This window comes from Chrysemys picta, chromosome 6 (genome assembly GCF_011386835.1).
Source record: "Chrysemys picta bellii isolate R12L10 chromosome 6, ASM1138683v2, whole genome shotgun sequence".
Classification (NCBI taxonomy): Eukaryota; Metazoa; Chordata; order Testudines; family Emydidae; genus Chrysemys; species Chrysemys picta.
Window position 1 is genome coordinate 72614648 of NC_088796.1, and position 25611 is coordinate 72640258.

General features: G+C 41.8%; 1 protein-coding gene across 3 annotated transcripts in view; it reads left to right on the top strand.

Annotated features, from left to right (window-relative positions):
* The window catches only part of COMMD10 (COMM domain containing 10), a 231110-nt gene that overhangs the window by 168100 nt on the left and 37399 nt on the right, over positions 1 to 25611 (top strand). Inside the window, exons 6-7 of one of the 3 annotated variants that reach the window (XM_005300142.5) lie at positions 11567 to 11626; positions 12361 to 16710. The exons of 1 other annotated variant lie outside the window; for it this stretch is intronic. In XM_005300142.5, the coding sequence (XP_005300199.1) occupies positions 11567 to 11626; positions 12361 to 12399 (99 nt within the window). In that variant the 3' untranslated portion in view covers positions 12400 to 16710. Of the gene's footprint in view, positions 1 to 11566; positions 11627 to 12360; positions 16711 to 25611 lie in introns of those variants that run through there. One more of the 3 variants, XM_042854659.2, reaches the window with a different exon arrangement.

A 25611-nucleotide genomic window follows, 5' to 3' on the forward strand; every position in this document is an offset into this window, starting at 1 on the left:
CCGCTCTTGCAGCTCTAGCGAGCTTCCCGCCTCCGTGAAAGCTACAGAAGACAACCATTTCCTGCCTTTTATCGGCCATCTTGAACCGACCAGCTCTCCTACGTTTCGTGCCCTTTTTCCAGGATTACCCATGCAGGCGCCATAGTGCAGCAAGCATGGAGCCCGCTCAGATCTCCGCTGCAGTTTTGACCATTGTAAATACCTTACACATTATCCAGCAGTATGTGCAGTACCTGCAAAACCAGGCGAGGAAGCAACGACAGCGCGATTACTATTCTGATGAGGACATGGACACACACGTTCCTAGAAGCACAGCATGTGGCGATTGGGAGAACATGGTGGCGTTGGGCCAGGTTCATGCCATGAAACGCCAATTCTGGGCCTGGGAAACAAGCACAGACTGGTGGGACCGCATAGTGTTGCAGGTCTGGGATGATTCCCAGTGGCTGCGAAACTTTCGTATGCGTGGGGCCACTTTCATGGAACTTTGTGACTTGCTGTTTCCTGCCCTGAAGCGCAAAGACACCAAAATGAGAGCAGCCCTCACAGATGAGAAGTAAGTGGCCATAGCACTGTGGAAGCTTGCAACGTCTAACAGCTACTGGTCAGTCGGGAATCAGTTTGGAGTGGGCAAATCTACTGTGGGGGCTGTTGTGCTGCAAGTAGCCAACACAATCATTGACCAGCTGCTATCAAGGGTAGTGACTTTGGGAAATGTGCAGACCATTGTGGATGGCTTTAATGCCATGTGGTTCCCTAACTGCGGCAGGGCGATAGACGGAACGCATATCCCTATCTTGGCCCCGGCACACCGGGGCGGCCAGTACGTAAACCATAAGGGGTACTTTTCCATGGTGCTGCAAGCACTGGTGGATCACAAGTGACATTTCACCGACATCAGCATGGTCGCATCTTTAGGAACTCTGGTCTGTTTGAACAGCTGCAGGAAGGGACTTACTTCCCAGACCAGAAAATTACTGTTGGGGATGTTGAAATGCCTATAGTTATCCTTGGGGACCCAGCCTACCCCTTAATGCCATGGCTCATGAAGCCGTACACAGGCACCCTGGACAGTAGTAAGGGGCAGTTCAACTATAGGCTGAGCTAGTGCAGAATGGTGGTAGAATGTGCTTTTGAAAGCGCAGCGGCACAGTTTACTGACTCGGTTAGATCTCAGCACAACCAATATTCCAATTGTAGTTGCTGCTTGTTGTGTGCGCCACAATATCTGTGAGAGTAAGGGGGAGACCTTTATGGCGGGGTGAGAGGTTGAGGCAACTCGCCTGGTGGCCAATTTCGCACAGCCAGACAACAGGGCGATTAGAAGAGCGCAGCAGGGCACGCTGCGCATCTGAGAAGCTTTGAAAGCCAGTTTCATGACTGGCCAGGGTACGTTGTGACAGTTGTTTGTTTTTCTTGAAGTTACCCACCCCCTATATATATGAAAGGAAATAAAGTCACAATTGTTTTAAAAAAATTCTTTATTATTTGTTGCACAACACATTGAGAGAAATCAGAAGGTAGACGGGGGGGGTCGGTATTGAGTTAGGGAGGTGGAGGAGGAGGGAAGGACAAATCCAGAAACCAAATCAAAAGTTGGCATATGCCCGCTTTCTGCTGCTTGGGTGATCCTTTGGGTTTGAGAGTGTGGGTCCCCGTAGCCTCCACCCTTGTGTTCTTGGGAATCTGGGTGAGGAGGCTGTGGAACTTGGGGAGGAGGGAGGGTGGTTATGCAGGGGCTGCAGCGGCAGTCTGTGGTCTTGCTGCCTTTCCTGCATTAGATCCACCTACAGTGCAGCATGTCAGTTTGCTCCCCCATGAGCTTGACCATAGCATCCTGCCTGCTCTCATCACACACGTCCCTCCTCTCTTCGTGTTCCTGTAATGCTTTAAGGGACTCCACAATTGTTTGCCTCCACGCATTCAGCTGGGCCCTATCAGTGCGGGAGGACTGCATGAGCTCAGCAAACATGTCGTCCTGAGTTCGTTTTTTCCACCTTCTAATCTGGACCAGCCCCTGGGACGGAGTAGATAAGGGCTGCGTTGAAACATTTGCACCTGCAGGAGGAGAAAAAGGGAGGGTAGTATTTTAAAAGATACATTTCAGAGAACAAAGGGAACACTTTCTTAGTGAAACAGGCAATTCATAGTACACAGCACATGTTCTTTCTGTACAAGTTAGCATTTTGCCTGTAAGACTGAAGTGTCTGCCACTTTGGTGTGAGTAAGCCATCACACACGGCTGGGCAACAGAATTCAGCTTGCAGGCAACCATGGTAAGCCGTAGGGGCATGTGGGGTTCTGCTTCTTCCGCATTCATTTCAATGCTTTCAAATGGCCGGGCCCTCTTTTCCATAGCAAGCAATGCCTGGTGGGTTCACCATATAAAAGGAGAGCCTGCGGGCTCTCTGGGATGATCGCTTCACACAATACCCTTGACACACACATCCCGCGTGGCTCCATTGAGGCTCTGAGCAGCGATGAGCCCTTTAAACTAAACGAGAACAGCCCAGTACGGCTGGGTTACCCCCTCCCCCACCGTGTGGTTCCGATCAGGCTCTCACTCACCAGAAGTACCTTCTCCAGGGTCATGGGCTGGGAGCCCGCCTTGGGAGTGGGGGGAGGCTATTGGCTCCAGCATAAAGAATAGCTCCTGGCTAGGGGGGAAAGCGGATTCCTCACTTGCCGCCTGTGCACTGTCATCGTCCTCCTCCGTCCTCCAATAACTCATCCTCCTTGCTCCGTGCAACTCCCCCCTTGCAGGTGTCCATGAAGAGTGGTGGGGTAGTGGTGGCATCAGCCCCCCATAATTGCATGCAGCTCACAGTAGAAGCGGAATGTATGGGGCTGTGACCCAGAGCTCCCATTCGCCTCCCTGGCTTTTTGGTATGCTTGTCTGAGCTCCTTGATTTTTGTATGACACTGCTCTGTGTCCCTGGAGTAGCCTCTTTCCTTCTTGGCCCTGGAGACTTTAGCGTATGTATTTGCATTCCTTTTTTTGGAACGTAGTTCTGCCATAACAGATTCGTCTCCCCAACATGCAATGAGATCCAGTACCTCCTGTTTGGACCATGCTGGAGCTCGTCTGCAAATCCGGGACTGCGTGATCTCTTGTGATGGTGGACTCTGCATGGTTGCCTGTGATGGTGGACTGTGCTGATGGTCACCTGTGCTGATGGTGACCAAACAGGAAATGAAATTCAAAAGTTCCTGGGGCTTTTCCTGCCCACCTGGCTAGTGCATCGGAGTTGAGAGTGTCACAAGGGAGCATTCTGGGATAGCTCCCGGAGACCAATAATGTTAAATTGCGTTCACAATACCTTTAACCTGGGATTGTGATCTCGATTTAAGCGCTACTCCACTTGCCGAGGTGGAGTACAGAAATCAGATTAAAGAGCCCTTTAAATTGAAAAAAATGGTTTGGTCGTGTGGACGGAATCATTTTTTTTTCCGAATTAACTCAGCTAATTCCAAAATAACTGAGTAGTGTAGACCAGGCCTAAAGCTGTTTCAGTTCAAAATATTTCACGTATTAACTCATACAGTTAGTAATTCATTGAACAGCTTATTTGTTTGTTGTTAAACACTTCTTTTACAAAATCACATAGATGACAATAGATGTATTTTTTCACAAACCTGAAAACTCTTGATTTCTTCATCTTCTAATCTAGACTATATCTCCACTGAAAAAGGGGTGTTTTTACTTTGAGATAGTTCTCTCATGGTAAATTCCTAGTGGAGACAAGGGACAAATAATTTTTACCTCAATATAACTATTTGAGGACAACACTGTGTCCCTCACCTGGGGTTTACCTCAGCTAGCTACATTGAAATAAAGCCTACTGTGCCTTGTCTGCACTAGGATTTTACATTAGGATAGTTATCTCAATGTGAAGAGAGACCTATTCTGCCTGTAGTGCCCTGTTAACTTCATCAGTCTGTGTAGATATTTATACCATTTGTCACTATGATAGCTGAGCACCTCTTCAGATAGCCTTTATACGGGGACAGAAATTGCAAATCATTTGCTGTTTACCTTCACTGTTTTTGAAAATAGCCTAGCCATTTCTGAAGTTCTCCGGAGAGTTTGTGGGTTCCTTATCAGACAGGGCAATGGGTTGTAACGGAAATTCTCTGAGAATACACACTCTGTTGGACCTGAACCTGTAGCAAGTGGGCTTAGCTCCATGTATCTCTGAACACACTTGTTTTCAGGAGCATGTCTGTTAGGTCTTATGAAGCGAATGAATTAACACAAGAGATTCATGCTGTAGGAGACTATTGTTAGCAAATTCACTTGGACTGGGAAATTTTAGGAATAATCATACAAGAAAGAGAAGGAAAGTTCACAGATAGTTTAAATGGCAAATTACACGGTCTCTGCAAAGGTGTCTCTGCCTGCCTAATATTTTAAACAAATGATGTTGGGATCTTCAAACCATCTATTTGTTTCCATACCAAGATAGCATTAAAATCTGGGACTATGAAGAATATATTGGGTTTGTGTAGGCTTTACTTAGTTGCGCTTAGCAAATTGTACTGAATATACTGAATGTTTTACATGAATTAAAAGCTCAACAGCATTATTACAGAGACAAGGTGGGTGAGGTAGTATTTTTATTGGACTAGTTTCTGTTGTTGGTTTGGGTTTCTTGCATGATTTCTAAGTAAGTTTCCTGATTTTTTTTTTTCTTCCAGTGTGTGGGTGCATGTGATAATTTTTTTGTTTGAGGTTGTCCCTTCTGGAGTATATGAGGGGCAGTAAGTGGTTCCTTAGCATTTGTTTGTTTGCTTGTTTGTTTAAGTTCTTCTGCAGAGCTGTTCATCAGATTTGGAGTTGTATGCAGTGGTCAGAAGGTTACAGGTGGTGAGACCTATGAGGATTATGATTTGTTTCTTGCATTTGCTCAGGAAGATGTCGCTCTTAAGTTTTGCTTCCTTTTTCTTCATGTTGTGGAGCTTCCATTTCAGACGGCAAAATTCGATATCTTCCATTGTTGTAGCTATGTTGGCCCCAGTATATTAGAGTGACAATGTGCGTGAGGTAATATCTTTTTACTGGACCAACTGAAGTAATAAAGATATTACCTCACCCACCTTGTCTCTCTAATATCCTGGGACCAACACAGCTACAACAACACTGCATACATAAAGCATTATTGTCATCAATGATTTATAAATACAAGCCAACCTGTTTGCTTTGAAGTACTTGGCATTAATTGACCAAGGCCATATCTACACAAGAAACTTGTGTCAACTGAAGTAACATCAGCATACAGCTCCTGCAGTTAGCATGTCGCATGTGCGTGTGCATACTTGGCTCCTTGTGTCGATGATGTGCATACTCAGCGGGAGTGCTTGTATCAGTGCACAGTGCAGTGCACCATGAGCAGTTATCCCGGTGTGCAACTCATTACCATCCAGTGCATTGTCTTTTGGGAAGTTTTGGCAGTGCATGATGGAGCCGAAACAAATTGCACAGGGTGACTGGGAGGATGGAGTCAACTTCCCATTCTGTAACTGTCTCCATCCTGTAATGTCATCTGTATCCCATAATTTTCATGCCTTTTTTTTTCAAAATCCCACAAATCCGTGTGGCCCTCCTCGCTGTCCACTATCTCTGACAGAAGCATGGAGCATGCACAGCTCTGCACTATTGTCATTATCATTGCAATCATTGGGTGCATAATCCTATAGTATTTGCAGAGCTGCAAGAAGAGCCACGGGGAACATGATGATTCCTTGGAGGACAGATTGCTGTGAGACATAGCGAGAACCAATTCAGGATTGGTGGTGGTATTCATGGAGCAGCTACAATTGGTGGAGCGCCTCTTCTGGGCCTGAGAGACAAGCACTGACTGGTGGGATTGCAGAACTGTCAGATGTGCAAGGCCACATTCCTGCATCTGCGTGCCAAGCTCACCCCAGTCCTCCAGCAGAGGCACTCCAAATGAGAGCCATACTGACAGTGGAGAAAAAAGTGGTGATCTCACTGTGGAAATGTGCAACAACAGATTGCTGACGGCTAGTTGGGAATCATTTTGGAGTTGGGAAATTACTGTGGGAACCATCAGTCATGCAAGTGTGCAAGGGCATTAATCACCTCCTGCTATGCAGGACTGCGACTCTCATCAATGTGCAGGACATAGTGGATGGATTTGCAGCAACGAGGTTCCCAAACTGCAGGAAAGCAATAGGTGACGCACATACCCCTGTTTTGGCACCAGACCACCTTACCTCAGAGTACATCAACAGAAAGGGCTGCTTTTCTATGGTTATGCAAATACCGGTAGATCTCTGGGGACACTTCATTGACATCAGTGTGGGCTAGTCAGGGAAGGTGCATGACGCTCACATCTTTAAGAACACAGGACTGTTAAGAAATCTGCAAGCAGAGAATTTCTTTCCCAACCGGCAGATTACCATTGGCAATGCTGAAATGCCAATAGTGATCCTGGGCAACCCAGCCTACTCCTTGCTCCCCTGGCTAATGAAGCTGTACATCAGCCATTTTAAGAGGACCAAGGAATGCTTCAACTACCAGCTCAGTAGGTGCAGAATGACAGCTGAATGTGCCTTTGGTCATTTGAAGGGATGCTGGCATTGTTTACTCAGAAGATTGGACTTCAATGAGAAATATCCCAATGGCTATAGCTGCCTGCTGTGTCCTGCATAATATCTGTGAAGCAAAGGGGGAAAAATTTCTACTGGTGTGGAGGACAGAGGTGGAGCAGCTGTCTGCTGACTTTGAACAGCCAGATACAAGGGCAGTTAGCAGAGCTTAATGTGGAGCTCTGCAGCTCAGGAAGGCTTTGAAAGACCATTTTAATAGTGAGCTAGAGTAGTGTGTGCTGTGGTAATGTGCTCTACATGGCCCTGCTCTTTTGCAGCCTGGTATGAATTATGTGGTGATTGCTGTACATGTAGGGATATAACATTGACCATGCAGCTTTTAATTTTTTTGTGAATGATTTTATGAGTTGAGTGACACAGTGTAGTAATAGGTAATTGGTCACTTTCCGAACTGTTGAGCACCAGCCAGCATATGTTGTGAACTAATAAAGATGAATTACGTTCCCAATAATAGAATTTTATTCTGTAACAAAATCAGTGCCAAAAAAACCCCATGTCAGAGATTGGGGAGAATTTAGTGGCTATAAAAATGAGAGTAGAGAGTAATGGGGAAATTAAAGTTGGGGAAAACAACCCTAATCAATTAGACTTATTTGAATTGTCCAGAAGTTCTCAAACTGGTACATTATTGGCATGGGAGGAAAGTAAGGATGAAACTAGATTTCATGGAGATGTATGAAGAAAGGCAAAATAGCATTAGGGTTAAAATTAATCAGTTAAATAAATATTCAGTAATATTAGGTAGCTAAGTATGTTAATTTATTCATTTCATAATATTTAGTAAGGTGTTGGTACCCTTCCTTTTGCACTGCTGCTGACGGCTGCATGGCCTTCAGAGCTGGGCAGCTGGAGAGTGGCAGCTGGTGGCCGGGCGCCCAGCTCTGAAGGCAGTGCCACTGCCAACAGCAGCACAGAAGTAAGGAAGATTGGTTTCTCCTACAAATTTGTTTTTAATGGATTAGGAGTAAACAAATATGTTCGCCAGTCGCAGATGACAGGTCGTTGCTCTTCACATTTAAATTATAGTGGGAAAATGTTCCGTGACCTCTGCAAACAGCTGCTCCTGACAAGTGGTCTCTCTTTAGAGGTGATCTCTAAAACAGGTTTTTCTGTATTTGTACTTTGGGAGGCTATCAGATATTACAGTGATGGACACTCTTAGGGCTTGTCTACACTACCCGCCGGATCGGCAGGCAGTGATCGATCCAGCGTGGGTCGATTTATCGTGTCTAGTATAGACGCAATAGATCGACCACTGAGCGCTTTCCCATCGACTCTGGTACTCCACCAGAACGAGAAGCGCAAATGGAGTCAATGGGAGAGTGTCAGCTGTTGACTTACCACAGTGAAGATACCGCGGTAAGTAGATCTAAGTATGTCGACTTCAGCTACGTTATTCACGTAGCTGAAGTTGCGCATCTTAGATCGACCCCTGAATGGATGGATAAAAGACATAGACAGACCAAGCAAGACTATATACTCTACAATGGCCATTGAGTCAGTAGGTTGTGGCTACAGCATTTTTGTCCCTTGACTCAATTGCAAAATATATGGAAGTTTTAGTGTAGATAGGACCTAATTGTAATCCTGTACCTGAGCAAAAGCCTTGGACAAGCCAAGGTTTTAACCTAATTTTTGGGTCCCATCCATTCTACAGATTTTAATTATATTCTGCTGGGTCATTAGACAGCTGGGTAGTAACCTGGTCCCCTGACTCAGTTATAGTTTAATTGTGATTGGCTCTAAACATAGTTTGTGTTCACCAGAATATGGGTAATAAATAGATAGTAATTGTGGCAACCATTAATATTTCATTGTTGACAGAAGCCTAGGCTGTCATAGAATTATATTCCTATGACCGGGTTATGACACTTAGTCTGCAGTGCAGACAGACCTCTCACCATGTTATTATAAGCAGACTGGCTGCTGTTTCTTCTTCTCAGTATTCTGTAATGGGGCATCACATTGAGCATTGTCCAGTGTTTTGCTGGTGCCACCTTGTATGCTGGTCACACTATCCTCTGCTAAGGCAATATGACATAGTTGCCTGCATTTTCCCAGAATGCTCTAATGCAAGTATGCTTAGGCAGAGTAGTTGGTAGAGATACACACAATGGTTGATATGGGCTCTGGTTGTGTTGTGTTTAACACCCTTTTTCCCCCTCCATCCCCCCAACAAAAATATTCCCACCGGACATAACTAAAGTGTGTTAGATTTCTTAGACTGCATGCTTGCTTTTAGACTGTTAACTCTTTGGAGTCTTCACAGATATTTGTACATTGCCTAGCACAGTGGAACCTAATTCTTATTGAGCTTTCTGCATGCTATCAGAATGTAAATATTAAATAATAATGAGGAGGTGGTCCCAACCAGCTCTCAAAGACATGTTGGGTTTTTGTAGTGTAAATCAAAACTACGGTAAGTTAAACAGACTTGCAGCTCAGCTCAGAATTGTTTTCTTTTCACTGGTTTGTGTCTCAGTTGTGACATTTTAGTCACGTGTACTTAAAGAAGAGTAATAAAGAAAATATTTTCAGTGTAACTTTTGTGTGTGAAACTGCTCATAACTTGGTTATTTATGAGCAGTAGTGGAAGATGCCAAATCTTGATTGATACTTACACAAGCTCACCCAAACTTTATTTAATATGACTAATAAACTGTAAGTAATATATCTTTCTTTTACTTTGCTCCTTTACTTTTCAGAGTTTCTGTTACATTCTTTTTTTTTTTTTAAAGCAGTGGAACTGCAAATGCCAAACCTGAAGTCTTGAATGATGGATCCATTTCGTACTGTGTGGGGTTTTTTTTCTTTTTGCTTCTGCAGAAACCACTTATTTGCTTTCTCTTGGTTTCTTAGCTGATAGAATTTCTTACAAACACTTTTATTTTCCTGTCAATGTACTATGTTCTCTGGAAAGAGGATCAGCTGGAATCATGGCAAAAAAGAACCATTGTTTCTTTGATTTTTGATTCACCACCCCGTTCCCAGAATTGCCTTGTTCCCTCTCACAGGGGGAAGACTTGTCTATCATACAAATTACTGGTCCATTTCTGGGTCTTTGTAACCTTCCTGAAATCCTTGGAAAGAAGCCCTCTCTGTAGAGAAGAGGAGGTGGCATTGGAGCAACAGGCTGGCCCCAGTAATTTTATGGCTTTTAATATCTCATATTAGAAGTAACTACTAGGCATTACTTACCTTGAGTACTCAGTTCTCCAGCTACTTCTGTGACATCATTGGGCCAGTGTAAATTGGGTTAATTCCAGATTGACACCATTGTAACTCAGAACAAAATCTGGCCCATAGTCCTTGGTAAATGCAAAGATTTCCATACTAACTTAAGATAGACTGTTACAAGATACTATTAAACTAACTTAAGAGAGTACACACAAGGAGTTGGCACCATTTTAACTAGATTGGTTTCTAAACTAATTTTGTTAAATTGGTGCAAATTTTGTGTATTGACAAGACCGTAGACACATTTTGTATACAGAGCCTTAGAAGGCTTTTTTGAAAATGCCATTGTTATCATGAAGAACATGTATAAGTCCTGGAAAGTCAAACACTGACACATAATATATAGAGTAATGATTATAGATTCAGTGACAAGAAAATAAGAAAGTGACATGAAAAACTGAGAAAAATAGATGTGGAAAAATAACAGTAACATAAGAAGCTATAGAGCCCATAGAAAGACAAATGAACTCATTTATCCTCCTTTTTATATTTCCCTCTTTATTATGGCTCTCTTCAATGTAAACAGTGGTATCAGGAGAAACTTAAAGTGATGTATTGAGATGCATTAGTATCTCTGGTTTATTTTAAAAAGTTCAAATGCGCGCACACACCCTCCCCCCATAGCTGGTCTGTGCAAACTTATTGTCCCCATTGTTGTTTGTCTGCCACACCCACGCATTTTCCTTTTGTTTAAATCTAGATGTAAACGCTTCAGGGCAGCAACTTCTTACTCTTACTTCATGGTTGTACATCCCTTAGCACATTGGGACTCTAATCCTGATTGGTACCTGTGGATGCAGCGTTAATGCAAATAGCTAATTCTGTGCAGTCAAATTGGGTATTTCTTCACACAGCCTCCCACCATTTTTCTTTGAAACACCAAAATAACATTGTATGAAGTGGGAACACATTTGCCAGATCAGTAATATAATGACGTCAGTGGCAAGCATTAAACTACCTGTTTTGTGTAAGCAAGTAAAGCAGGATAGAATTTTTTATTTAACCCCCTCCCCAACACACATAAGCACATGCGTGCAGAGGGTTATTATCTACCATCTGTTTTATCCACAGTAGTTTCTATCGATTGTGTTATTTTGGGTTTTATTAGTGTTTAAGCACTACTTTGAAGCTGTTGTGTTGTTAATTTTGGCTGAGCTTATACGTAAATGACGATAGCAATCTCAGCATGTTAAGATCATAACTGTTAGATTAATGATAGAGCTATTAGCTCTGTGCTGGTGTATTGCATTAATGGATGTGTAAGTTCAATCAAATACACTGCCTCCAGTGTCTCTGCATAATGGTATTTACTAGGTCTCAAATGGACTGCTGAGAAAAGTGAAATATAATCTTCTGTTTTATCTGCAACTTAAAAAAATAGATAATGAAATCATTCTCTTCCTAGCATATATTTTATTGTGGTTTGTGGAATCACTTCCAGAAGAACAGAGGTAATTGTAGGCCTAAGTTCTTTGCTAAAATGGAATGTGTATTTACTAGGGACATTGTGATCTTTAGAAACTTACACATCCATTAATGCAATTAGAGTTACGGATGCAAGTATTGTACGTTCCAGCTAAACTTAAACCCAAAAGTCAATGACAAATTAACATTCTGTTATAAGTGAAGAGTAAGAAAATAAAAAAAGAAATTCACTGAACACACTAATTCCCTCCTTTTTATTTTTTCTTCATAGAACCTGGAGAAAGTATTTGTGGAATTCAGTCATCAGGAGCTGTTTGAGTTCTATAACAAGGTCTAGCTTTTACCATTACCATTTCCTAATATATTTTAATAACTTCTATTTCACACTGATAAATCTCATATTAAATACTCCTGCATCACTGTTTCCCTGTATTACAGAGATGCTTGCACTTAACTTCCTTTGTAAACACCTTATGCTCCTCAGCAGGAATTATTTGCCTAGATGAATAAAATCTGATGAAACTAGAACAAAAATGGAAATAATTTTATTAAACCGTTTAATTTGTTAGCTTGCATATAAAGCATTTTCAAAATGGTGATTGCATTCAGTGTTAGAATAAATGAAATACAGTGGGTTGGTCATTCTTAAATATATCTTGCTGTTAAATCTAGAAGAGGAGCTGAGGACTAACGGTTAGGAGCAATCTGGAAGGAGCGTCTTTGTGTGTTGTCTTCAGCCCAAAATGCTAGGCTCTTAATCCAGTCAAGATAAACTCTTATTATTTTTTTACTTTGTTATTATGCATTGGAAATTCACATCAAAACAGCTGTGCATGCAAAAAAGGAGAACTTAGACAACTGTTTCTTTAAAATTTGAATATTTAAACTGCAGCAATGAATTCTAATAGCTTCATGTAAAAACAAATATTCATGAGTAGGAATTTTGTATTGCCATATGAATAGATTTAATATCCAGAGTTGCAGATTCAGTTATTTCTTGTCTGTTTGCATGTTTCTACACAACATTTTATATGAATTCTTTTTTGTTGTTGTTGCTTTAAATAGCTGGAGACTATACAAGCACAGCTGGATTCCCTTACGTGATGTTTTTGAAGACTTGTTTCTCCATCGCACTCCTGCCACCTCATTATTTTGAATTGAAGATAGATTGCCAAGCTGTGTTCGCTGATGGATTCAATAGGTTGCTTCCTGTAAAATTATATGGCTTATCTCCTCTTAGACCAGTAACATTAACCAAGGGGGATCATTGTTAAGAGTTCTGAGCTTCTAATTGACTTTCTCTTGTTTTTGAACCAACAGAATTTGTTAAGAACAGTGTTACTTGAGAAAAAAATGTAATACCATACTGTTGGTTTATAGTTCTTTTATGCTTTATTACCTGTGCTGTTTGATTCATTACATGTCTGATGACAATTCACATACTAGTGAGGGATAGGAATAAAATCTGTTTCAAAGTTATTAGAAAAATATAAAATTTAAGGAGTAACATTAGTAGAAGTAGTCAAAAAATAGACAGAATTGTCTCCATCCTTTTGAATTTCTCCCTTCCCTCCCCCCCCCAATAGTGTTGATTGCAAATTAGCCAAAATACATAAATACAATAAATAAAAAATGAAAAAAGTGGGTTGTCTTAGTTTGGGTCATTTAATTTGATTTAATTGCATTTATATTCATTTCTGGTTTCTTTTTGTTCTTGATGATAATGTCACTGCTTTGAAAATTTGCTCTTGACATTGAGATTTTAGGGCTCCTGGGCACTGCAGTAGTAAAGGTAAGAAGTAATAATAATCACGGAGTATAAAAAGGGAGGATGAAATACTGAGAATAGATTATCAAGAACACTGAACTAGTCATGTGACCAGATTCCTGAAAGCCATTCATTGATCCTTCCTAATATTGTCTGTTTTTATTAATGTAAGTAAAGATATTCATAGAGTGAAATATCTCAAAATCCAAGTTAACAGTATTTTCACATTATTGCGGGATGAACTCAAGTCCAGGAGCACTTGATCCTGTTAGAGGACTAGAAGTCCTTGTCTTGCCTGTCACTGCAGAAAACAAACATGCACTGTTAATACTTTATCTTAATAACAGGAAAGGTAAGTGAATCTTCCACTCTGGGCTAATAGGAGGTGAAAAGAAATAGAAATTCAAGATATTATCATGCCTTTTTTCATCTAAGCAACTCTGTGAACAAGGTTTTGCACTTTCACGTCCAAATCCTCCAGTGGGCCTGGTTAACACCCAGTGCAGCATTTGGTAGGCGTTCTCTTGAGATCTCAGTTTGGGGATGACATGAGTTTTAAGTATCACCAAAAACATACTTTGAGTATCTGGGATTTGGGTCCCCTTGTGCCTAATTTGTGGCATATATTGTATAACAGATCACCAACTCAGTTTATTTTTGGGAAAGATGTTGTCAGTTCCAAAATTTCAAACAAGGGAAGTGAACTCTTCAGTGGCTGTAAGATTAGAGGAAAGGTTTTGAGGACAGCGGCCTACACAGAAGAAAGAGTGAGTAAAGGGCACCAAAGAGATCACAACCAATAGTCTCAGTGTCTTTGGGCAAACATATCTACTGAAGGAATATTTTAATTGCTGATAACATACCACCACACTTGCAGTATAGTGTGATACCATCAATGCAGTGATCCCACTGGGCAGAGGCAATACAAGAAAAAGATTGTACACTTGAAGCATATTGAATCAATATTGTTTTTCATGGGGCAGAAAGCAAAAATTTTGAACTTCAAGATTGACACAAAACACCAAAATTAAATGGGTAGATTGACCTGTCTTAATCTAACATAATATGCTTAGTTGTATCTAACTGAATCTTAAAACAAAATTAATGTCTCTGCTTCAGCTGAGTGCATTGTTTGCTAGCACTTCCATTTGTCTCATAATTAGTTTTGACTCCAGCAGGCTGCAAGGAGCCTCTTGGCTTGCCATTTTTTTTTCTACTTTCCTTTCCTGCCCATCTCCATTCTATAAGGCCAATAAGTTCTCAGTGTGCACTAGTCAAAATTTAACGTCGTATCACTACCGAAGATAAACATAACTATTTTTTGCCTGGTAATAAGGACCTCAGCATTTCTAACTAGGGGGCATTTTTACCTGAAAGAGTAGCCTTCTCACTCTTCACGGGCAGCTTCAGGCAAGCATCGTCTCAGTGCCCTCTTCTGGACATGAAAACTCTCAGGTGGCATCAGACCAACAAAAATAAACACGCAATCCAATATGAATTGTTATCTGATATCCTCAGTGTCCCTGCATGCTTTCACAAGCAATGCTAACATGGATGAGCAATATTGCAAGTATGGTCTTTCTCAGTCTGAAAATCATACGGCTAACGGCTTCTCCCTGGAAGAGAGTGAAATAAAAGAATGGTATTCAAATCTGTTCATGCAGGTATATGGGGCTTTGGAATCCGATGCTCAGACAAATCAGTTCCCAGCTATCTTAGTGATACAGTGGGAAACGTTATGGACAACCGAGACTATTCAGTCATCAGAAAAGTTGACTTACATTCCTGGCTTCTGCCAGATTGTATAGAAAGGAATACAGGTTATAGGGCAAGCTGAAGCAGTCTGTGAAATACATCAGGAGAAAATACATCCATACAAGTGCTAGCTAGAATAAGTGCAGGGTCAGTAGCTGCCTTTTGTTGCCTCAGAGCTATCCAACTAGCCCTATCTAGAGTTAGACCCATATTGGTGCCAGTCTCTTTGAATTTGGAACTAAAAGGGCTACCTGTAACTTTGATCAAATAAGGTTACATGACATTATCCATAGGGGGTACCCTATTGAGCTGTGAAAGATAAGGACAGCTTTTTCCCATTCCCAACAGATCAAAGTTTTTACAGCTTGCTCCCCATCCTATTTCTAGCCTCAGAGAACTGGGGACAAATGGAGCAGGGCCCTGTCTGAAGCATCTAAATAAGTTCCTGAAAGAGGCTTGTCTTCAAAGCATTCCCATTTTACCATACCCACCATTCTTATGTTTTGAAAAAAAGGATCCCATCCATTTGCCCCTACTTTGATCACTATGATTGATCTTGCATGTGCTCCTAGTATCATGGTAACAATAATATTGCTTTAGAGAAGAAGGAAATCCATCTGATCTCTTCCCAGACATTTTTTTTTGTTCAGGATTCTGTACACAGAGAAAGCTGAAGCAAACATACAGACTGATACAGTTCCAGGAATACCTTGGATTCATGATAAACACAGACTTGTAGTGCCAAGGAAGTCAGTAATAGGCCTGGACTGAGGATGAATACTACCAGGTACGAGGTCTCATCCCAGAAAAATATTAACAGAAAATGAAAATGCAAAACAAGTGTCACAGAACCAAAAGTCCTATTCTTATTGGAACCTGTTGAAAACTCTGATCTCATACACGAATGTTTCAGTGATCCAGAGTTCACAACATATAGTCAGGTATCCCCTCTGCATCTCACCCCTTGGTAGAGATCTAGTTCCAATTGTATATTCTTCACTCCCTCAACTGATGAATTCCGAGAATCAGATTTTATTTTGAAGGGATCTTCCCAATTCAGCTCAGGGAATGGGTACTAGAAAGAGAGAGCATGGCATCCACCATCTGGACCATAGTGATTCATTAATGTCTCAGAGCTCTGCTCCTTCCATGGATAACAGTAATTGTGTTTGAGAGGCTTCTCAAAATAACTGGGAAGAAAATGACTGGATTTGGCCCTACCCCAGAGAGACATCTCCTGTTCCAGATGGAACAGTTTCCTATCTCTGTGCACTGCCCACTAACGAGGAAATGAACACTAAGACTTACATGGCAGAAATCAGTTAGCAGAGTGGCTCCTTCACCCAAAAATATCTCATTCATCCTAAGTCAATTTGGTTATTTGGTGCGTCTTTGCCTCTGGAAACAGTTAAATAAAGTGTCCTGTGGCTTTTGTGTGTCAGGACCCAGAATGTAAGGTGGTGAATAATGGTTTGCAAAGTTGGGCAGTGTCTCCGCTATATGCCTTCCTACCTTTTCCACTGTTCCACAGGACAATTCAAAAGATAGGAATGTAAGAGTGGCAGTGATACTGTTTATGCCTTTCTGACTTGGTGTTGGCTCTTCAGATGTTTCTACCTCACAGAAGAGGTCTGCTGTTGTAAAACCAATCCTCCATCTGGGCCCAGCAGATTCAAAATGAATACTTGGATGAAGTCATTATTGTGTTCATGGACCTCAAAAGAAGTGAATAAATAGAGTTTATTCTACTGTCTGGTGCAAAGTCCACAGTTTAACTGCCATATTAAACCAGTGAAACATAGCCTTGAGTTCCTCCAGGAGGGCCTTAATGTGGATGTATGAGTCTCCAAGCAAAGAGATCAGGTGTCTGTATTATAAATGTTCAAGAAAAAGGAAGCACTAAATGATTCCTTATGACCTTTGTAGAAGTATGGCCTAAGCTAGTGCATATTGTGTGATCAACTTTAATCCAGCCCTATAGGTCATGGAGCACAACATTGGAATCTTATTCTGCCCCCTACAGTAATACCCAGATTGAATGTCTGCAGGGGGTGTCATTACACTTCCTGTCCATTAGAGTAGACCTTCTGGCTACTATCTCCAATCAGATGAGTACTTTATTTGAAGTTGCAAGCTTTCTCTAACACAATCCATATTGTACTTTTAATTCAGACAGGTAGGCCTTACAACTGTCATAACATTCATTCCCTAATAAATTCAAGAAATATTTCTTCCTGGGTTAAGCATCAAAATCCAATCCTTAGAACTGATGGCTATCTCAAGGCAGGGAGTCATGTTTCCTGTATTGAGATCTGCTGGGTGACCGTGTGGCCATCAATACATAGATTCACCAAATTCTGCATATTGGTCATCCAATCTTAGCTAATGCCATTTCCTGTCTTTTAACAGAAGTCTTTGCCACACCTTAGTGACCAGGGGAAGACTGACAAGATATTGTATGTAATCTATCCCATTTTGGATGTCCACATTTAAAGAATGAGCCCATCCTGGAGCTAAACTGCTCCCATCATAACAGATCTGTTGACTTTCGCATGAAGAATAGGTTAAATTTTCAGTGAATGTCCTTTATTCAGGTAATAAGATCTGCAGATCTGGCCCACACTAGAGAAAATAGATCATCCAGAATAGGGATGGAAATTAACATGCAAGGATTTGGGTTTATTGTCTTTCCATGGAATTTACCATGCTCAGTAATAGTAGAAATTGGCTTCTTTTCTTAATACAAACTACAATTTAGAAAAGTAGATCTGAGTCAACCTGTCTGTAGAGGTTATCTTAACTGAAGGGAACTTCAGAAGTTGGGGCATTTCCCTGCTGTCAGTGACTAACATATGTCTGGTTCTGCCTCCAAGCTGGCTGGCGTATCCGTTGTAAGGTGTCTGTGGACCTTATTTTCAGGTAAGCATAGATAAATCTTCCCATTCTTCATGTGAAGGTTCACAGAATGAAAAAGTTTAACATTTTGTTATGCTTACTTCCTTCTTTGGACTCACCTGTTCCATTAGTTTTCAACAAGATTGGAAGATTGTGCTGCCTTTTGTTCTTTTCCTGCTAATTATACTGAAAATTGATGTCAAAAAATTCCATAAATGTTTACTGTATATTAATGAAACTGTGGTTCTGTTTGGTGAGTCTAACAGGGTCCACGACCCACCCCTCTTCCTGGGGCCCGCTTGCTGCCCCAGTAAGGCTCAGAGAGGCTTCAGGGTTGTGCAATACCCATGTCTTTATTTACTTAGTTATCCCACTAACAGTGTCTATCTATTTACAAGTTTACAGGATTATTCAACCTCTTTTACAGGCTGAGTCAGCCTTCAGCTAGGAGGCCTCCAGTTCCCTCCCTGACTGACTTCTCCCTGGCTGCCCACACCTCCTGGCTGCCTCCCAGCCTTTATAGCCCTTGGCTTCTCAGGCCAGCAGGTGTTGCCAATCCTCAGACCAGCATCAGGCCTTTTCCATCAGCCCCAATCTGTTTCCCCTGATTGGAGCTGACTAGGCAGGAGCTAATTAGGTGCTTTTGCACCAGCACCCTGCTACAGTGAGTATTTGTTTATTTTGAAGGGCTCAAGAAAGGTCACAAACCATGGAAAAATTATTTTCTAAATGTAGTCAGGTGTCTACACATGCATTATTCATACCTATGTTGCTCAGAGTCATTCCTGCCTGATCTTACATGCAGGCCTAGAAAAAGGAAAGTAAAAAATAAACTAACAAGACAAGGACACAATAATACAGTGAAACCTGTTCAAGAGACTGACCTTATTTGGAAACCTCCTAGCTTGTGAGAACATTGTCAAAGTATCCACAAAAATAGTAACATTTCTGCTCCATCGATATTAGAAGACCACATCTATTAAGAAACTAATTTGTTGCTGGTTCCTTGATCATTTAAGAATTTTTTTTTCTTTTTGTTTGTCAGCAGTGAATGTGGTCTGTTTATTTACATATTGGTTTACAGTAGTTCTCAGTTTTCTGGCTGAAAAGTAATGGGTCTGGGGTTACCCCAAGGAACATGGTACTATTTTATAAACTCATTCTTCCTCTTTTTAAGGATTAATATGAGCAAAGTTGTCTAGACAAATGTTGAAAATCTGGTGCTTAAAAACGCCCCTTAATTTATCCAGATTATCATAATAAGGAAATAGTTAATGTGTAATGTCGGATTGAATAAAGAGAATAAAATGTATATCTCACAGCAATATAGGAATTTATGATAGCCAGTGGTGCTGACCCAGACTTCCTTGTGGAACTGAAAAAGTAAACACAAGGTCTGCATATACTGAAAAATAATTGAGTCATTTCTATACTTCAGAGGTGATTAATGCAACACGGTCAAGTTAAATCCTTTGAAGAGACATTAGCAGGATTTTTATTGATATGTTTTGTAAGCATGAATTTGGTCTTATTACATGGTAGATTTTAATTTCCTGCTAAGGTATGATTCATGATCAGAACAAAGATACACATAAATTCTAGTTGCTGAGTATGCAATATTGATATGATTTCCCTCAGCAGCAAATGATAAGGATACAAAATGTCTTGATTTATATGGTGCAAACTATTCCATGTTATAATAAATGTACAGAATTGAACTAGAATATTCACACTGAGACTACTGCCAAGCTAATGATAGTAGTATATAAGGCTGCTAAATAATCTTTTCTTATGCAAGCTTGGGTTTGTTATCCAGAGAATTGTTTAATATTTTAAACAAAAAAAAAGTTATACTTAACATTTTAAATGGCCTGATTTTCTCCAGGGATTTGTGGGTGCTCTGCACCTCTGAATGTTGGACCATTAGTCTCTTGATATTCTGTTATTTGTACTTTTGTAATACAGAGACTTTCAACCATGTTGAGTCTTGAGCTCTGTTTGCCATTGTTTTGAAGCTTTTTACTTCATGTACATTAACCTGTTAACTATCTGAATGCAAAACAGTTGGAGCAGTAAGAAAACAGCAAGTTGTAGTACATCACTTTTCTAGTCAACTGGCTAAACTTGCCATTAACTTACAGTAATACTACTACATAGATCTTATATAGTGTTTTTCATCCAAAGATCTTCAAATGCAAAGAAGTCATTATCATTATTCGCATTATAATGTAATTAATCCCCATTATAGTCACTCTCACCACAGAGGACATGTATGGGATGCTCTTTTCAGACATTATGTACTGTATACTGTACCCCCTGTATATTAGGATAAACTTTAAATTAATACAGTACTTTGGGTGGTGATTTACATATAGTGGTCTATTTGTTTGGCTAAGGATCCAGTGAAACATAGCTACGATCTGTAGAATTTTCAGTGAACACCTCTAACTCAGAACATTGTCATCTAGGATAGATAAGTCTTAGCTTCCCGCTTCTTGGTGGACAGTACTCAGAGTAAAGTGACTTCCTTAATCTACTGCCTCTTTACAAACTTGCTTCATACAGCTGGAAGCTCAGTCCTGCTGCTTATAATACAAATACTTCTATGAAGATCTTGTGGAGTGTGCTTTATTCTACTGTGCATTAGCTAGTGCATACATTCAAGAGACAGAATGTTTCAGCATGGTAGTTTATCATCTTCGAGAAGTAAGTTGCACTAGGAACAAATCGCCTGTGGCTATAATAGCTAGAATTCTTACAGCCTCATAGACATTCATGTGCTGCTGCTTCCAAGTGTTTTGTCATCCTCAGGTAGGACTTTATTTGTACTAATTGAAATCTAAAGAGTTAACCTCTGGCTGAAGGATCTAACAAATTATAAATTAATGACCTAAATATTATACATAAAGTATGAGTTCTGAATATTTACATGATTTATAACCAACTGCTTGTTGAGCACAATAGTCTGTCCCTTTAATTTTTTTAAACAGAAAAAGCACATCTGCTGTGAATTGGGGCTGTCACCTGCTTCCACATGGCAAGCTGTTCCTTCTACCCTCTCCTCTCAAGCTGCCAGTAAAAGAAAGGAGAAGCTATATGGGGAAGGAAGAAAGGATGGAGCTGAAGAGTTGACTGGGTAGTCAGCTACTTTCCAGCTGTCTTCCAGCCTGAGCACTGCTGATGCCCTTTAGTTTATACAGTGGCTGCAGGGCATTTGCCAAACTTACCACCGCTTAGAACCATCTCTGTCACCCACTGAAAGTTCTGTTTTCACTTTGAGAGCAGTTTACATTTTAGAGCACTCTCACTTGAAGCATATACTTTAGTACATCCATTTTTCTTTTTCTGTATTATTTCTTTACTTTGTTGTATATTTACTTACATGAATATTTCAAATTTCCTGACAAAATTTCTTCTCAGGAAACTACAACATGGTTGATCTCTGTCAGATTTCTCTGGTATGGAAGAAAAATGCAGGATAGCCTTCACTAAGTCTTGGCATTGTGAGGCCTGTAGCACAATACTCCAACTTTGTGTTGTAAAAAATGTATCTGCTAACCAGGGTACACTGATTTGTCTCTGAATCTTGTCCATGGAGAGTCAGCTTCTAGAATGTGCACATCCCTTGGCCCAGAAGTTCTCTACGCTTTGAAAAGCAATGAGTATGCGCCCTCTCAGATCTGAACATTCATCTAACTGTCTGTCATGATAGTTTTTTTTTCCACCATCAAAGCTGTGAAATCGGAACTTTTTCTTTCTTGATTTCTCTTTGTCGACATTTGGCATTTTTCTCGGACTGGTTCCTAGCTTTAGCATTAAACTGATTTTTATTCTTAGTGTTTCAGATAGCTGATAGTTGTTTTTGTGGCTTTTCAAGGTCCCAAGGATCAGCTTCTTTATCCATAGCCCTCCTTTCAGTTTCTGTGTCAACATCTCATATTACAATGGATGCCACTAAAGAAGAAGGATGACATCTAATGCTCTGCGTACTGCCAAGACCGATGTCTTTTGGGCCAACAAGCCTCTTGGGTCTTATGTCTCAGCAAGAAGTATCTGCAGGGATACTGCACAGCTTGTGCCAACTATTACCGGGGCACAAAATGATAGGGGGGCTATTTTAAGAGAGGGGTTAGAGCTAATGAGGTGTGCCAGTAGGGTGACCAGATGTCCCGATTTTATAGGGACAGTCCTGATTTTGGGGTCTTTTTCTTATATAGGCTCCTATTACCCCCCATCCCCTGTCCCGATTTTTCACACTTGCTGTCTGGTCACCCTATGTGCCAGGCCAAAGACATTTGACTCCTTGTAACCATGCAGGACTCACCCCTGTGGCGCCTCCTGCTGGTACGTTCTGGGAATTAGCTCTCCAGCCATCAGAGCGCCCTCTGCAAGCCAGTGTCCCGCTTCCCCTGGCCCCTGTGTCCCTCCCGGAACAGGTGCTGTCCCTTGGCAGTACACCGCTCAGTCTCTGGGTCTCCCCTCCCCGGGGAACCCCCACCTTCTATCCCCACTCGCCTCAGTCTTTGGCTACTACCCAGTCTCCATCTAGCCCCCGTTCACTGGGGCAGACTGCAGTATAAGCCACTCATCACAGGCAAGGTTGGGTTTGGACCTGCTGCCTCTGCCTACCCCTTTGGGCTGCCCCCTGCAACCCCAGTACCTATTTGGCCTTCCACTAGGCCGCAGCCTGGGGGTTTCCAGACCAGAGCTCCCCGGGCCTTCCCCCAGCCCTGCTCCAGCTCAGGTACTTTGGTATGCTCCCAGCAGCCAGGTCCCTCCCTCTCAACAGGCTAGAGAGTCTGTCTGCTCCTAGCCCACTGCCCTCTTATAAGGGCCAGCTGGGCCCTGATTGGGGCATGGCCACAGCTGAGGCTGCTTCCCCAATCAGCTTGGGCTGCTTGCCTCCAGCCACAGCCCTCTCCTGGGCTATTTTAAGCCCTTTATGACTGGAGTGGGTGACTACCCTGCTACACTCCTTCACCACAGAAGCCTGAAGAGAAATCAAAGAATGGATCTGCAAGCTGCCTGGACTTGAAGCTGCAGAGAGCCCAAAGATCTCGCTCACTGAGGGAGAAGAAAAAGAGGAAGTAGATGTCACTGATCATTATCTTCAGCCCCTTTTCAGCTTGAAGACATGCAAGAAGCATTTGTCTGCTGAAGTGTCAGTGTGGGAGACGTCTCATTTCTTCAAGTGGTGGCCCCTATCTGTATATGTCTCCCTAGTGGAGGTACAGGACTCTCAACATAAATTCGTGGATATATTGCAAACAACTGGATCCAGTCGAATAGCACTACCAGTTAATTAAGCTATTCTGGAACCTGCTAGAGAAGTCTGGCATACACCAGCTATATGTGCCCCTATCCCTAAGAGGGCAGAGAAATGCTATTTTGTTCCAGCCAAAAAAGTGGAATTTCTTTTTACCCGCCCCATACCCAACTCTCTGGTCATTCAGGCTGCCATGGAGAGATCTAGACAACAACATCCAAAAGCCACTCCTTCTGACAATGAGGCTAAATGTCTAGACTTGTTGGGGAGGAAAGTCTTCACATCCCCTAGCCTTCAGTTCAGAATAGCAAACTGCATCTGAGGCAGAGAGAAGAGTTTATTCCCTCGACGTATAATGAGCCTTGGTCTTTTACCTACAAAGGATAAAAACAATCAAAAAATCACCTAGACTGTTTCTTGCCATAGCAAAATGACTCCAAGGTCAAGGTATATCTTCACAGAAGCTCTCTGTTGTATCATACGCCACTACTAGCTGTCACATGATCTCTCCCTTCAGGAGTAGGGCCCTACCAAATTCACAGTCCATTTTGGTCAATTTCACAGCCAAAGGATTTTAAAAGTCGTAAATGTCATGATTTCAGCTATTTAAATCTGAAATTTCACAGTGTTGTAATTGTAGGGGTCCTGACCAAAAAGGAGTTGTGTGGGGTTGCAAGGTTATTGTAGGGGGGGTTGCGGTACCTCTACCCTTACTTCTGTATTGCTGTTGCTGGTGGCGGCACTGCCATCAGAGCTGGGCAGCTGTAGAGTGGCAGTTGCTGAAGGCAGAGCTGCTGCCAGCCGCAGCACAGAAGTAAGGATGGCATGGTATGGCCACTCTTCCTTCTGCACTGCTGCCTTCAGAGCTCAGCCCTCAGTCATCAGCCACCACTCTCCGGCTGCTCAGCTCTGAAAGCAGCAACACAGAAGTAAAGGTACTTCTGTGCTGCTGCAGGCAGCCTTCACAGCTGGGTGCCTGGCCAACAGCTGCCGCTCTCCAGTCACCCAGCTCTCCGGCCACGCAGGCAATGCAGAAGTAAGGGTGGCAATACCGCGACCCACCTAAAATAACATTGTGACCATCCTGCAACTCCCTTTTGGGTCAGGACCCTCAATTTGAGAAATGCTGGTCTCCCCCGTGAGACAACATTTCACAGGGGGAGGCCAGATTTCACAGTCCGTGACACATTTTTCATGGCCGTGAATTTGGTAGGGCCCTATTCATGAGGCAAGGGCTCATTCTACATGAGCACAAGCCATATAAATGGCATCACTTCAGGAAGTATCTCTACTTGACATTTTCACAGCAGCTATGTGACGTTTCAACCGCACGTTCACAAGACATTATGCTGTAGTCCAGGACTCCACTGGTGACGCATCCTTTGGAATAGCCATCTTTCAGATGGCTCTGCCACCTTCAGCCTTGCACCCTCCTCCTACTTGAGTACTGCTCATCAGTTACCCACAGTGGAATACACTTAGGGACCTGCACTCGAAGAAGAAGAGTTAGTTACTTACCTTATAAGTAACTGGAGGTTCTTTGAGATACGTGGTCCCTATCTGTATTTCATTACCCTTCCCTTCTGCTTCAGCTTATTCCTGGATTCACAATAGAGAAGGAACTAGAGAGGCACTTGGTCCACTCCTCCCTTTATACTCTCAGGTTGAGGCATGAGGGGAACAAGGGTGCATGTGTGAATTAATGTGTCCTGCTTACAAAATTTCTCAAAGTCTGGGTGCATGGAGCGCATGCTCACCCACAGTGGAATACAGACAGGGACCACACACCTCAAAGAACCTCCAGTTACTATAAGGTAAATAACTTACTCATGGGAAGGATGGTCTGGATTCACTTTGGATGCTGCTCTCAGTTTTTCATAACCTTGTGTTCAGATGTTCTTCATTCTGGGATTTTTTGGTCTTTTTTTTTTTAATTTAGCATGTTCAATTAAGGTTCCCCCGGCCCTCTTTAAGTCAAGTTTTTACAACTTTAGTTCTAGTTTTAACTGTTTTTTTCCCCGTGGAATAGAGATTTTTATTTGGGCCGAGTTTACCCTTACAAACACTGTAAAGTTATCTGGTGGACAACTAGGTGCAGACAGCACCAAGAAGAGACTTCCAATGTCAGTAAGTGCTTGGTAATCTCTAAAATGGCAATAGAAAAATAATTGGTTGGACAGAAAACTAAATTCTTTAGGGATCTTTTCTACTGACACTGTCAGGATCCATAGTGAAGGCATTATGTCAGTTCAAATGGATGAGACACTCACTCAGGACCCTTATCAGATCAAGGAAAAACCCTTATCAGAGAATAGAAGCAGAAGGAAAAAAATGTTTCCTAGAGTTGGATGCCCTCTGAGTAGCTATATTAATATATCAAAATGCCTTTCAAATGCCTTTGCCACAACATAGGCAAATTGGAACAAGCAGCACTATTCTCAGTCTTAAAGCAATAAAACAGTGCACCACTAGCTTTACTGCTTTCAGACAGAGACTAGTACACTGGGCAATGCTTGCTCTTTGTTCCGTGGAGCCATTTAAGTAAATGACAACTTCACTGTCTGGTTCAGCAGATAAAACAGAGCCTAAATCAACAGGTTTCCAAGTGGATAGTCTCTATTAGCAAAATAAA